Raw genomic sequence first — 14923 nt, 5'->3', positions numbered from 1 at the left:
TGCAACCTACTATCGAGCTCTGTGTCCATGTTACATTCCTCGACCAGCTGCAGTCCACATCACCGCTGCCTGCTGCAGATCAGCTGCTGCTGCTATCATCTGTCAGTCACGTTGTAACGTGGATACAGGAGAGGACTATTTGGTTCGTATTTCGAACATAATAATAAAACGCATCGGACCAGTGTGCAAGATTTTCTGTGCGTGATGATTTTTTTTCCGGATGGCGCATTTAAAAAAACTGACTGTGTGTATAAACTACGATATTCAAACTGAGTCAACTCAAACTCATTTCCTCATCTACTCAAGAACAGCCAAATCCACAACTGTAGAGTGGGCATGGCTTCGAAGGTCTGGGCTCCAGACCTATAGGCTATAAACTCCTTGTCCATGGATAACATTTTGATGTTTATTTATTTTATTTTATTAGTTTATTTGGCATATACAAAACATATACAAAAAAAACATTACACCCCATAGGGGAAGAGATGCTTTGTAACAGATTTAGCCATAGGCTACTTTCCATCTGGAGCCCCTGTTCTGTTGCAACTTTTTTCTTTTGGAAAAGTAAATGCATGATAGCTGTGGGATATACTGGAAATAATTGTTTTATATTCATTGTATTTACATAAAAAATAAAAGCTCTGTCCAGTAACCTGGAACACTTTTATTTTGAGATGTTTTTGAGTGAGATCGTCCTACCTCATGCAAATGATAAGAAATGTGACATGAATCTTAATTTTCTATTAAAGCAAAGTTAAAATAATAATAATAATAATAATACGTCAAAAAATAACCCGTCAATTATTGTTCTTAGAAAGAAAATCGGAATCGGCCAAAATCGGTATCGGCAAGTCAGACTATTCAAAAATAGGAAATCGGAACCGGCCAAGAAAATGGCAATCGGTGCATCTCTACTACTAACAGACACACTACTAACATTTCAGTCTGAGCCATCTTACATAGCCTATAGTGTGCTGTGCCAGTGCTGCAGTTCCTACTTTTCTATTGTGTTTCTATTTTCAATGAGACAGGCAAAGGACCTGTTTCAAACATTGACTGATATCACAGGATGTTGTGAAGAGTGCAATGTACATGGCAATATAATTTGTAAAGAGTGTAAAGAGAAATATTGTATTAAGAGATGCATAGAGATAGCCTACATCAGTGGTTTCCAAACTTGTTGTGCCCAAGGCACACCAAATGGCACGACAAAATCTCAAGGCACACCTATATAGCCTGTCTATCCGTGCAAAATAGCCTCTATTACTCTTATCACTCTAAATGTTTTTTATTTACTAATGTCAAATAAAATTTGACAAAATATATTACTCTAGGTCGGAATTAATTAGAAACTTTGCAAAATTACTACATCAAAGCAGCAACACACCCACTTTTTGTATAGTTTTAGGCTATATTTGCAATTGCAATAATGTATGATTGTCACAAAATCCCAAGGCACACCTGGACTTGTCCTAAGGCACACCAGTGTACCTAGGCACACCATTTGGGAACCACTGGCCTACATTATGGCATTGTTCTAACACAGAGAGACATTCAGTTAATATGGCGTTATTCTTCTAACACAGAAACATTCAGTTTGTTATTCTTCTAACACAGAAATATTCAGTTTGTTATTCTTCTAACACAGAGAGACATTCAGTTAGTTATTCTTCTAACACAGAAACATTCAGTTAGTTATTCTTCTAACACAGAGATATTCAGTTAGTTATTCTTCTAACACAGAGAGACATTCAGTTAGTTATTCTTCTAACACAGAAACATTCAGTTAGTTATTCTTCTAACACAGAAACATTCAGTTTGTTATTCTTCTAACACAGAAACATTCAGTTTGTTATTCTTCTAACACAGAAATATTCAGTTAGTTATTCTTCTAACACAGAAACATTCAGTTAGTTATTCTTCTAACACAGAAACATTCAGTTTGTTATTCTTCTAACACAGAAATATTCAGTTAGTTATTCTTCTAACACAGAGAGACATTCAGTTAGTTATTCTTCTAACACAGAAACATTCAGTTAGTTATTCTTCTAACACAGAAACATTCAGTTAGTTATTCTTCTAACACAGAGATATTCAGTTTGTTATTCTTCTAACACAGAAACATTCAGTTAGTTATTCTTCTAACACAGAAACATTCAGTTAGTTATTCTTCTAACACAGAAACATTCAGTTTGTTATTCTTCTAACACAGAAACATTCAGTTAGTTATTCTTCTAACACAGAAACATTCAGTTAGTTATTCTTCTAACACAGAGATATTCAGTTTGTTATTCTTCTAACACAGAGATATTCAGTTAGTTATTCTTCTAACACAGAAACATTCAGTTTGTTATTCTTCTAACACAGAAACATTCAGTTAGTTATTCTTCTAACACAGAGAGACATTCAGTTAGTTATTCTTCTAACACAGAGATATTCAGTTAGTTATTCTTCTAACACAGAAACATTCAGTTAGTTATTCTTCTAACACAGAGATATTCAGTTTGTTATTCTTCTAACACAGAAACATTCAGTTAGTTATTCTTCTAACACAGAAACATTCAGTTTGTTATTCTTCTAACACAGAGATATTCAGTTAGTTATTCTTCTAACACAGAAACATTCAGTTTGTTATTCTTCTAACACAGAAACATTCAGTTAGTTATTCTTCTAACACAGAAACATTCAGTTAGTTATTCTTCTAACACAGAAACATTCAGTTTGTTATTCTTCTAACACAGAAACATTCAGTTAGTTATTCTTCTAACACAGAAACATTCAGTTAGTTATTCTTCTAACACAGAAACATTCAGTTAGTTATTCTTCTAACACAGAGAGATATTCAGTTTGTTATTCTTCTAACACAGAGATATTCAGTTAGTTATTCTTCTAACACAGAAACATTCAGTTAGTTATTCTTCTAACACAGAGATATTCAGTTTGTTATTCTTCTAACACAGAGATATTCAGTTAGTTATTCTTCTAACACAGAAACATTCAGTTTGTTATTCTTCTAACACAGAAACATTCAGTTAGTTATTCTTCTAACACAGAGAGACATTCAGTTAGTTATTCTTCTAACACAGAGATATTCAGTTAGTTATTCTTCTAACACAGAAACATTCAGTTAGTTATTCTTCTAACACAGAGATATTCAGTTTGTTATTCTTCTAACACAGAAACATTCAGTTAGTTATTCTTCTAACACAGAAACATTCAGTTTGTTATTCTTCTAACACAGAGATATTCAGTTAGTTATTCTTCTAACACAGAAACATTCAGTTTGTTATTCTTCTAACACAGAAACATTCAGTTTGTTATTCTTCTAACACAGAAACATTCAGTTAGTTATTCTTCTAACACAGAAACATTCAGTTAGTTATTCTTCTAACACAGAGAGACATTCAGTTAGTTATTCTTCTAACACAGAGATATTCAGTTTGTTATTCTTCTAACACAGAGATATTCAGTTTGTTATTCTTCTAACACAGAAACATTCAGTTAGTTATTCTTCTAACACAGAAACATTCAGTTAGTTATTCTTCTAACACAGAAACATTCAGTTAGTTATTCTTCTAACACAGAGATATTCAGTTTGTTATTCTTCTAACACAGAAACATTCAGTTAGTTATTCTTCTAACACAGAAACATTCAGTTAGTTATTCTTCTAACACAGAAACATTCAGTTAGTTATTCTTCTAACACAGAAACATTCAGTTAGTTATTCTTCTAACACAGAGAGACATTCAGTTAGTTATTCTTCTAACACAGAGATATTCAGTTTGTTATTCTTCTAACACAGAAACATTCAGTTAGTTATTCTTCTAACACAGAAACATTCAGTTAGTTATTCTTCTAACACAGAAACATTCAGTTAGTTATTCTTCTAACACAGAAACATTCAGTTAGTTATTCTTCTAACACAGAAACATTCAGTTAGTTATTCTTCTAACACAGAAACATTCAGTTAGTTATTCTTCTAACACAGAGAGACATTCAGTTAGTTATTCTTCTAACACAGAGATATTCAGTTAGTTATTCTTCTAACACAGAAACATTCAGTTAGTTATTCTTCTAACACAGAAACATTCAGTTAGTTATTCTTCTAACACAGAAACATTCAGTTAGTTATTCTTCTAACACAGAAACATTCAGTTAGTTATTCTTCTAACACAGAAACATTCAGTTAGTTATTCTTCTAACACAGAAACATTCAGTTAGTTATTCTTCTAACACAGAAACATTCAGTTAGTTATTCTTCTAACACAGAGATATTCAGTTTGTTATTCTTCTAACACAGAAACATTCAGTTAGTTATTCTTCTAACACAGAGAGACATTCAGTTAGTTATTCTTCTAACACAGAGATATTCAGTTTGTTATTCTTCTAACACAGAAACATTCAGTTAGTTATTCTTCTAACACAGAAACATTCAGTTAGTTATTCTTCTAACACAGAAACATTCAGTTTGTTATTCTTCTAACACAGAGATATTCAGTTAGTTATTCTTCTAACACAGAAACATTCAGTTAGTTATTCTTCTAACACAGAAACATTCAGTTAGTTATTCTTCTAACACAGAAACATTCAGTTAGTTATTCTTCTAACACAGAAACATTCAGTTAGTTATTCTTCTAACACAGAAACATTCAGTTAGTTATTCTTCTAACACAGAAACATTCAGTTAGTTATTCTTCTAACACAGAAATATTCAGTTAGTTATTCTTCTAACACAGAAACATTCAGTTAGTTATTCTTCTAACACAGAAACATTCAGTTTGTTATTCTTCTAACACAGAAACATTCAGTTAGTTATTCTTCTAACACAGAAACATTCAGTTTGTTATTCTTCTAACACAGAAACATTCAGTTAGTTATTCTTCTAACACAGAAACATTCAGTTTGTTATTCTTCTAACACAGAAACATTCAGTTAGTTATTCTTCTAACACAGAAACATTCAGTTAGTTATTCTTCTAACACAGAAACATTCAGTTAGTTATTCTTCTAACACAGAAACATTCAGTTAGTTATTCTTCTAACACAGAAACATTCAGTTAGTTATTCTTCTAACACAGAAACATTCAGTTTGTTATTCTTCTAACACAGAAACATTCAGTTAGTTATTCTTCTAACACAGAAACATTCAGTTTGTTATTCTTCTAACACAGAAACATTCAGTTAGTTATTCTTCTAACACAGAAACATTCAGTTAGTTATTCTTCTAACACAGAAACATTCAGTTTGTTATTCTTCTAACACAGAAACATTCAGTTAGTTATTCTTCTAACACAGAGATATTCAGTTTGTTATTCTTCTAACACAGAAACATTCAGTTAGTTATTCTTCTAACACAGAAACATTCAGTTAGTTATTCTTCTAACACAGAAACATTCAGTTTGTTATTCTTCTAACACAGAAACATTCAGTTTGTTATTCTTCTAACACAGAAATATTCAGTTTGTTATTCTTCTAACACAGAAATATTCAGTTAGTTATTCTTCTAACACAGAAACATTCAGTTAGTTATTCTTCTAACACAGAAACATTCAGTTAGTTATTCTTCTAACACAGAAACATTCAGTTAGTTATTCTTCTAACACAGAAACATTCAGTTAGTTATTCTTCTAACACAGAAATATTCAGTTAGTTATTCTTCTAACACAGAAACATTCAGTTAGTTATTCTTCTAACACAGAAACATTCAGTTAGTTATTCTTCTAACACAGAAACATTCAGTTAGTTATTCTTCTAACACAGAAATATTCAGTTAGTTATTCTTCTAACACAGAAACATTCAGTTAGTTATTCTTCTAACACAGAAACATTCAGTTAGTTATTCTTCTAACACAGAGATATTCAGTTTGTTATTCTTCTAACACAGAAACATTCAGTTAGTTATTCTTCTAACACAGAAACATTCAGTTAGTTATTCTTCTAACACAGAAACATTCAGTTAGTTATTCTTCTAACACAGAAATATTCAGTTAGTTATTCTTCTAACACAGAAACATTCAGTTAGTTATTCTTCTAACACAGAAACATTCAGTTAGTTATTCTTCTAACACAGAAACATTCAGTTAGTTATTCTTCTAACACAGAAACATTCAGTTAGTTATTCTTCTAACACAGAAACATTCAGTTAATATGGTGTTATTCTTCTAACACAGAAACATTCAGTTAGTTATTCTTCTAACACAGAGAGACATTCAGTTAATATGGTGTTATTCTTCTAACACAGAGAGACATTCAGTTAATATGGTGTTATTCTTCTAACACAGAAACATTCAGTTAGTTATTCTTCTAACACAGAAACATTCAGTTAGTTATTCTTCTAACACAGAGAGACATTCAGTTAATATGGTGTTATTCTTCTAACACAGAGAGACATTCAGTTAATATGGTGTTATTCTTCTAACACAGAGAGACATTCAGTTAATATGGTGTTATTCTTCTAACACAGAGATACATTCAGTTAATATGGTGTTATTCTTCTAACACAGAGAGACATTCAGTTAATATGGTGTTATTCTTCTAACACAGAGATACATTCAGTTAATATGGTGTTATTCTTCTAACACAGAGAGACATTCAGTTAATATGGTGTTATTCTTCTAACACAGAGAGACATTCAGTTAATATGGTGTTATTCTTCTAACACAGAGATACATTCAGTTAATATGGTGTTATTCTTCTAACACAGAGATACATTCAGTTAATATGGTGTTATTCTTCTAACACAGAGAGACATTCAGTTAATATGGTGTTATTCTTCTAACACAGAGATACATTCAGTTAATATGGTGTTATTCTTCTAACACAGAGAGACATTCAGTTAATATGGTGTTATTCTTCTAACACAGAGAGACATTCAGTTAATATGGTGTTATTCTTCTAACACAGAGAGACATTCAGTTAATATGGTGTTATTCTTCTAACACAGAGAGACATTCAGTTAATATGGTGTTATTCTTCTAACACAGAGAGACATTCAGTTAATATGGTGTTATTCTTCTAACACAGAGAGACATTCAGTTAATATGGTGTTATTCTTCTAACACAGAGATACATTCAGTTAATATGGTGTTATTCTTCTAACACAGAGATACATTCAGTTAATATGGTGTTATTCTTCTAACACAGAAACATTCAGTTTGTTATTCTTCTAATACAGAAACATTCAGTTAATATGGTGGTCTTCTAACACCAGAGAGGCACATTTCAAAAGGTGTCCTTCAATCCCACAGTGACTGTTAAGGGTGTTACTAAACCTTGAATTTGTGAATGTGATCAACCTTGTGGACATTCTGTTTCTTATCCATTAGGTATCGAGTATTGTATCTGTATCGAGTATCGTATCAGTATAGAGTATTATCGTGATACTAAACTTGGTATCGGTATTGAAGTCAAAATGTTGGTATCGTGACAACCCTAAATAATGCATTGCATGAACCATCCGCCCGCCATAAATCCATGCAAATTATTTCCTACTGTTTATGGAGACGCGCCCGCCACCCGACATTTCACAACGCTATAAAGGAGCGAGTCTCGCATTGGGAGACGATCTTACGGTCTCTGCTGCCGTCGGTGCGATCGCTGTGTCCAGGACTCCAAATAAACTTCCATGCTGTATTATCAACCCGATCTCGTGGGAGAGCGTATGTATGACACGTGGGTGTTATCTCGTGGAATACATACGCAGAAACGCAGTTTCTCGTGCAGTTCATATGCAACTTCGCCTCGTCCACTTACATTATAAATCTAACATGCATAATAACTTTATGTGGAAGTTATGGGGGTTAGGTTAAGGGTTAGGTTAAGGGTTTGGGTTAGTGGTTGCGAGTTTGTTAACGATACTTAAACTTACTGCCGCCATTGTTGCTGCCGAAGTTGCGTATGAACTGTACGAGAAACTGCGTTTCTGCGTATGTATGACACGAGATAACACCCCGCGTGTCATACATACGCTCTCCCGTGAGATCGGGCTGGTATTATGTCCAGTCCAGCACTTGCCCTCATGTAGCTTACTGGTTTGGCCTCATCGTATGGGAGAATACAAATACGTCTTCTCTTCCGCGTCTTCAGCGGAGGCTCCTGTGAGGTTCTGGTGACATCATTGACTATGGACCAAGAGAGGAGGCATATCCCTTCGACGTAGCGCATGGCGCTTGTTGCCCCCCCAATATTTTATTTTCAGTTTTCAGAACATCAAAAAACAAACAAACTCAGACACAGGGAGGGAAAGAGAGAGAGAGAGAGAGAGAGAGAACAATATTCAACATTTCAATGTTACAACATGGTGCTACCAGCTGCTAGAGGTGTCTATGTGCTTCCAAGAGATGTCATACATGGGATCCCATGCAAGGGGTCCATGAAAAACCAGCCGGGCGAGTCTCAGCGGTCGCCCCTAACCTCATCAAGATAGGCCAAAAACGGGTATACCGATAACTTTCCAAATGAGTTGGTCCGCAGGAACCTGAGTCTCTCCATTCGTATAACGAAGATCATGTCCGCCAACCACGGCTCAAAAGGAGGAGGAGAGGGGGACTTCCATTCCTGCAGAATGAGTTTCTTGGCGACAATAGTCCCCTGTGTCAGAGACTGTCTTCATTTCTGCCTCCGGCTGAAGGGTTATTTTGTAGGCTTTAGAGTACTAGTCACATTTTTTGGCCCAGAAACCTGCCAATGAAGGGCAGAACCAAAAGGCATGAGACAGAGTGCCCTCTCATGCATGGCTCTTGTTTACCACTGCCTTGGGTCCTTTGGGGGTCCTGCTATCCCGCAATAGACGGCTAACAATGTGCCTGATGAAAAATTAAGCTTCAAATACGTTCATAGACGAAAGAACGTAATTAATATTAATTTTTCTCATTAACTCATTGAGTGCCAGCCACTTTTGGAGAACGGACGCTCCCAGTGCCAGAGTTTCAGAGCGTTTTCAGTGATTTCTCGAGGCCCACAGAATATTGTGTGATATTACTATGTAAACACCGAACACGCACAAAGAACGATGAGACTCTATTGTATCAGCAGCAAAAAAAAGTTTATTGATATCATTTTCCGTTCTTTAGTTATCAGCCGGAGAAGATAGGTCAAAAACAGCAAATACAGCCGTTTCCATCTAGAAGCTGAGATATTGAGCCTTTTGTGAAATATAGCATTTCAAGCAAATCACTGACTCTGAAGCTAATATTTTCTGACCTGAAACATCTGAACAGTAATTTCCTTCAATATAACAGCACCCCCACCCCCCTCTACTGCAAACTCCTCCTCCGTGGGTGTGTCTCTGGTGGCTCTGCTCGCTCTGAGTGCTGCTTGTGTCAGGCGAGTCTCTGCTGCCTGGATGGCGGCCGCTCGTCGGGGCAGTCTGGATCGGGCTCGCTCGTTTCTGGGGTTTCGGTTGTGAGCTGGGATGAAGCTGCGTCCGATTCTGGGCTTTCTGGGCTTTCTGCTGCGCGTTTCAAAGTGTGCTGCACCCAGAGTCTATTTTCGGAGCCCCCCACCGTTGTGCGCCGGCTCCCAGCGCGACAGCGAAAATCCTAACCATTCTCATGAGAATGGTTTCATCACGGCTTTTTCTGCTGTTTTTACTCAACTTTCTCTAATCTGGAGAGCACTATCTGGAGACCTAATGGGTCGGTAAAATAGGTTATACACATTCAACATGCCCCAAAATTTTACAGGAGATATATTAGGCTTTGATCCACGTCCCACCGTCAAAAGTCATTGGCACTCTACGTTACTAAAGCAATTGACGACGATTGTCGTCATTGGCACTCAATGAGTTAATGATACATAATTTAATCCGCCCGCAACCCATCCGCTATTAATCAGAATGTTTATTTTTATGATCCGCAGTCAGCGCGGTTATAACTGCAGCCAGCGCATCACTACTATATAGCATTTCACTCTTACGACGTATTTTTTTGTCTGTTTTTTGTGTTTTGTTATTTTGGCGCCAGAATTAAATGTTCTATGGTCTCTCCTGATGGCTTGGTTGCCCGGTTGCTTGGTATGACCAAGTAAAACGTTTTATAAGCCTTTTACTAAATGTCTATGGAAAAATAAATGGTGGATGAAATCCCTTGGTTTGTATGCCTAACCCGGAAGAGGGTGGGGCTTTGGCTCTCTATACATGTTTGTAATGTTGTTTGTGTGGTTAGTGAGGAAGACGAGGAAGATGTCCAGAGTCCTGCTGCTCCAAACACCACAGAAGAAGAATCAGGATGTGAAGATGTCGTCACGGAAACAGAGTCAGAAAGTGCAGGTGAGGCAGACAGCAGATATGACGACCGTAATAATGACAATAATAATAATAATAATACATTAATATTTCATTTTATTTTCCGTTATTATTATTATTATTGTTGTTGTTATATTATATTGTTTATTATTATTATAGTATTTTATTATTATTATCATCATCATTATTATTATTATTATTATTATTATTATTATTATTATATTTCTTTATTTTATTATAATCAATTATTATTATTATTATAATTGATTATAATAATACATCAAATAAAACATAACATAAATAATAATAATGATGATGATGATGATGATAATAATAACAATAATAAAATACTATTACAATTATAATCATAATAACATAATTATTATTGTAGATTTTTTTTCTTACTAATATAGACTGTTTCAACTCAACAACATAGACATTCTAAATTTCCCCCAGCTTACTTCCTGTTGCAGTGTTTGCTAGCACAATAACTGACAGGACATAAGCTAGGTTCCAAACTGTTCCCCAGCAACACAATTCCGTGAAAACCATCTACTATGCCATATTTGATACCACAGAAAACATTGCAATATTCACAAAATATCACAATCTATATACAATTGAGTGTGTGGACTTTGTCTGTTTCAAGTTCTGTGTTCGGCCACAGCTATGCAGTTTTAGGTGCAATCGGGCTGAAATCTTCAGGGTGTGTAAAGGGCACCTGACAGAACTGGATTTTTTAATTAGGCTAGTAACTAGCCTATGTGTGCATTGATTAAGATGTATTGTTAATTATATGTTTGGACTTCTCTTGTTCTTCTCTTGCAATTTTATTGACTTTGAAGTGGCCTAATTTATTGAGTTATATAGGTTACTAATAGGCTATATTTTACATATGGATGCGTTGTGCGATTTGAGCTCTGGCGTGGCTGCTGCGTCAGAGTCCTGCACTGGGTCGGGGTTCCGCTGGGCTCCGCCGGGTACCCGCAAAAAAACACGGGTTGCAGGTAAAAAATACACTTCTGTAAATTACCGGGTCGGGCGTGGGTAAAAATGAACTAAATGCGGGCGGGTAGAACAACGTAGGAGCCATGTATGTTTTTCTGTTGCACTCAGACTGAATTCTCAGTATTTTACGGTAATCTGGAGCATGAGGCAGGGGGTGTGTCTGTGAGCTGAGGGAAGAGAGGAGAAGTTTCTGATGCACATTTTCCGCTTTGTTTACATAACCGGCATCATTTCAAGTATGCATACCGTGCATTGTGTGATGCTATGGACTGCACAACACATTCAAAACTCAGCTGAGGGGTCAAGGTGATTGATTGGAGACAAAACAAGTCGGACAGGTACTGTAGTAGGCTAACGTTAGCCTCCACTAGAACCATGCACAGTGGCTGTTTTCATAGCAACAGGCAACAACATGGTTGGACGTTGTAAAAGTGGATTTACGTTACTGCAACAGCGATCATAAAGGCAGTATGGATTATACCGGACATATTGGAAATAGCTGGTAAGTCACTTTGCTTGCTGTACAACTGTCTGTAGTGTCTGATCGATGATAGTAGAGCTAACCACCTGTTTAGTCAGCTAGCAGCTGCTAAAAACGAATTAATGTACATCAGCCGACGAGTCTCGGCCAGAAAGACTGCTATTCGCCTTCCGTGTGAAACGTTGGCAGTTTCGTTAGGGTCACTACAAAATGCACTGCAGATTAACAGATTAATTATATATACACTAGTGCAGTGCCCGTTCCCCCATGCACAACCCCATGGGCGCTTCCCCCCCGCACACACACTGCACTCTGTCAGGTCCCCCTAAGGCTAAGCCAAGTTTGAAGTCGATCCGACAAACGGTTCTCGAGATACGCGAAGGACAGACATACATTACAGACAGTCCTGGAATAAGTCCAAATTGCATGAAATGCGGCACCGCACTCCATCGGGGTCCGAGTAGCGCACTCCCCGATTTTGAAGTCACAATCGGACAAATGTTTCTCGAGATAAACTGCTTTTGGTGTTGCCAGCAGGTGGCACTATGTCAAATTGCAATAAATTCAGCGCCGCACTACTTCGAGTTCCCAGGAGCACACTCCCCAAGTTTGAAGTCAATCAGATGAACGGTTCTCAAGATAAACCACCTTTTGTGTTGCCAGTAGGTGGCACTGTGCCGAATTGCACAAAATTCGGCACTGCTCTATGTCAGGTTCCCAGCAGCACACTTACCAAGTTTGAAGTCAATCAGATGAATGGCTATGGAGATAAAGCGCTTTTTGTCTTGCCAGTAGGTGGCGCTATGCTAAATTGCACATAATTCAGCTCCCTGCACCTCCTTGAGTCCCCCTAAGCGCACTCCTAGAGTTTGAAGTCGATCGGACACGCTTTTTGTCTTGCCAGTAGGTGGTGCTATGCCAAAATGCACATAATTCAGCTCCCTGCACCTCCTTGAGGCCCCCTAAGCGCACTCCTCGAGTTTGAAGTCGATCGGACGAACGGTTCTCAAGATAAACCACTTTTTGTGTGGCCAATAGGTGGCGCTGTGCCGAATTACACGAAATTCGGCAGTGTACTGTGTCGAGTTCCCCTCAGCACACTCCCCAAAGTTGAAGTCGATCTGACGAATGGTTCTTGAGATAAACCACATTTTCTATGTTGCCAGTAGGTGGCGCTATGCCGAATTGCACAAAAATAGGACACTGCACTGCACAATAGGGCACACTCCCAAAGTTTGAAGTCGATCCGACCAACGGTTCTCGATGGCATGCAGCAGATGATGCTCATCCATAAGCAGTGGTGGAAATGGCCAGGGCTGCGTTCCATTACCCATACTTGTACTTCTTTCTTTTAGTATGTACTGCCGCTGCCCTCACAAAGTATGGAGTGTAGTGTGCAGCATGCATGCAAAATGCATACTATTGGGACACACTACATCTGTCGTCACGTGAGCTTCCTGAACTCCGACCTCTTGCTCACTTCCGCCGACGTCCGCAGCGCCACATTTGAGTTTGTTTGTGCTCAAACCTGTCAAAATGCCTGGCGATCTAAATACATATTTGAGAAGCAGCATCGCCTCTCGCCAAGCTCTCCAGAGACGTGCGCACCGTCGGAGGCTCCGGAGAGCTCTGTTGCTGTTATATTGTAATGTATGTTGTTGTTTCTAATAAACTGATGTCATGATCATGGCTGGTCACTTAGCATTTTCAGAAGGAGCACGTGTGCCCCTAAGTTGAAAAAACTAGGAGCACACAAAGAATTTTAGGGGCATGATAAAAAATGTATTAAATAATGCGTTTCTCCTTAATAAAGGGATATTTGGAGAAATTTTTAAACAAATAACATTTATTTGAATATGAAACGTACACTACGTTTTAAAGTGAATTCATGTGCAACTGAGGTATATTTTCAAAACGGCAAGTTACATTCCTCAAATTAAATTCACAAACCTGTAGAACAAGAGTGCAGAGAGAATACAAATAAAATAAAATAATCAATCCTAGACATGTGCGGCCTGCAGAGAGCGTAATCTAGAGAGGAGAGTACACATGTAGCTTCAGTGACTACGTTTACATGCACATAATATTCCGCTTTTTGCCCATATTCGGAAAATGACAATATTCCGACTAAATTAATAATCCACTATTTCCATTTACATGCAGCCGTAGCTCGCCCTCCCCGACACGTGATGGAGGGGGGGAGAGAGAGAGAGATGCAGGTAGGCGGAGCCGCTGAGTTTTGCTGCTGAAAAGTTTGGTGTTGCACATCCAACAGGGGCACGGTGGCTCAGTGGTAGAGCTGTCGCCTCACAGTCAGAAGGTCCTGAGTTCGATTCTCGCCTGGGACACTGTGGGCGCTGTGGTTGTGTTCCCCCCCATATCTTCAGTGCCCACTGCCCAGGTGGGGTATCTCGTCGTAAGGGCCTTTCTGTCTGTGTGGAGTTTGCATGTTCTCCCCGTGCTCCCCCCAGGGGGTTCCTCCGTACATAACCCCCCCACTAAAAACATGCAGAAGATCAGATCGTCATCGTCATCCGACCAGTGACGACAACATCCGAAGTTGGTCCCCGGGCGCTGTACGAGAAAGCGACCACTGCTCCTGGCCTGCCCCCCGGAGGAAAGGACAAGCCAGGATGGGTCAAATGCAGAGGACAAATTTCACCGGCCACCGTCAGCATGAGTGTGTTTGTGGCCATGCATGTGTTGATGTGTGATCGTGTGACAATAAAAGACGGGCTTGTCCGTCTGAAATCGTTTAAAATCGTTTAAAAATCGTTTAAATCGTTTAAAAGTCTTTCATAAAAAAGTGGGCTAGTAGCCTACGACGTTATTACCTCGCAGGCTCGCAAGCATTGTGGACTTCCGTGGGCACTGGGTGGGCACTATGACTACTCTCTCTCTCTTTAAATTAGGGCTGCCACAAACGATTATTTTGATAGTTGACTAGTCACCATATTGCACAATTACTCAATCGCTCTGATTTAGCTATCATCAGCTTCTAAATTTAGCTTCAAGTTGTTTTAAGCATGTGCCAAATAAAAATAAAGACAATTAAGATGATAATTCACTCAAAAATAATATTTTCATGAACTTTAAAGTTTAGAGCATGTAGCAGCATATTTATTTCTGGCATCAATGTACTTGCATGTAATGTAATATAGTGCAAATTGCAAAACTGCAAAATAGTACAC

General features: G+C 37.7%; 1 protein-coding gene across 1 annotated transcript in view; it reads left to right on the top strand.

Annotated features, from left to right (window-relative positions):
* Positions 1-14923, top strand: part of LOC310772916 (rab proteins geranylgeranyltransferase component A 1-like) — a gene marked incomplete at its 3' end in the record, with an annotated part of 130811 nt that overhangs the window by 18470 nt on the left and 97418 nt on the right. Inside the window, exon 5 of the mRNA XM_083632863.1 lies at positions 10164-10267. Within this exon, the coding sequence (XP_083488989.1) occupies positions 10164-10267 (104 nt within the window). The remainder of the gene's footprint in view (positions 1-10163; positions 10268-14923) is intronic.

Source organism: Poromitra crassiceps (assembly GCF_964638095.1).
Source record: "Poromitra crassiceps genome assembly, chromosome: 1".
NCBI classification, from domain to species: Eukaryota; Metazoa; Chordata; class Actinopteri; order Beryciformes; family Melamphaidae; genus Poromitra; species Poromitra crassiceps.
This window is presented reverse-complemented; position numbering and strand designations above follow the sequence as displayed.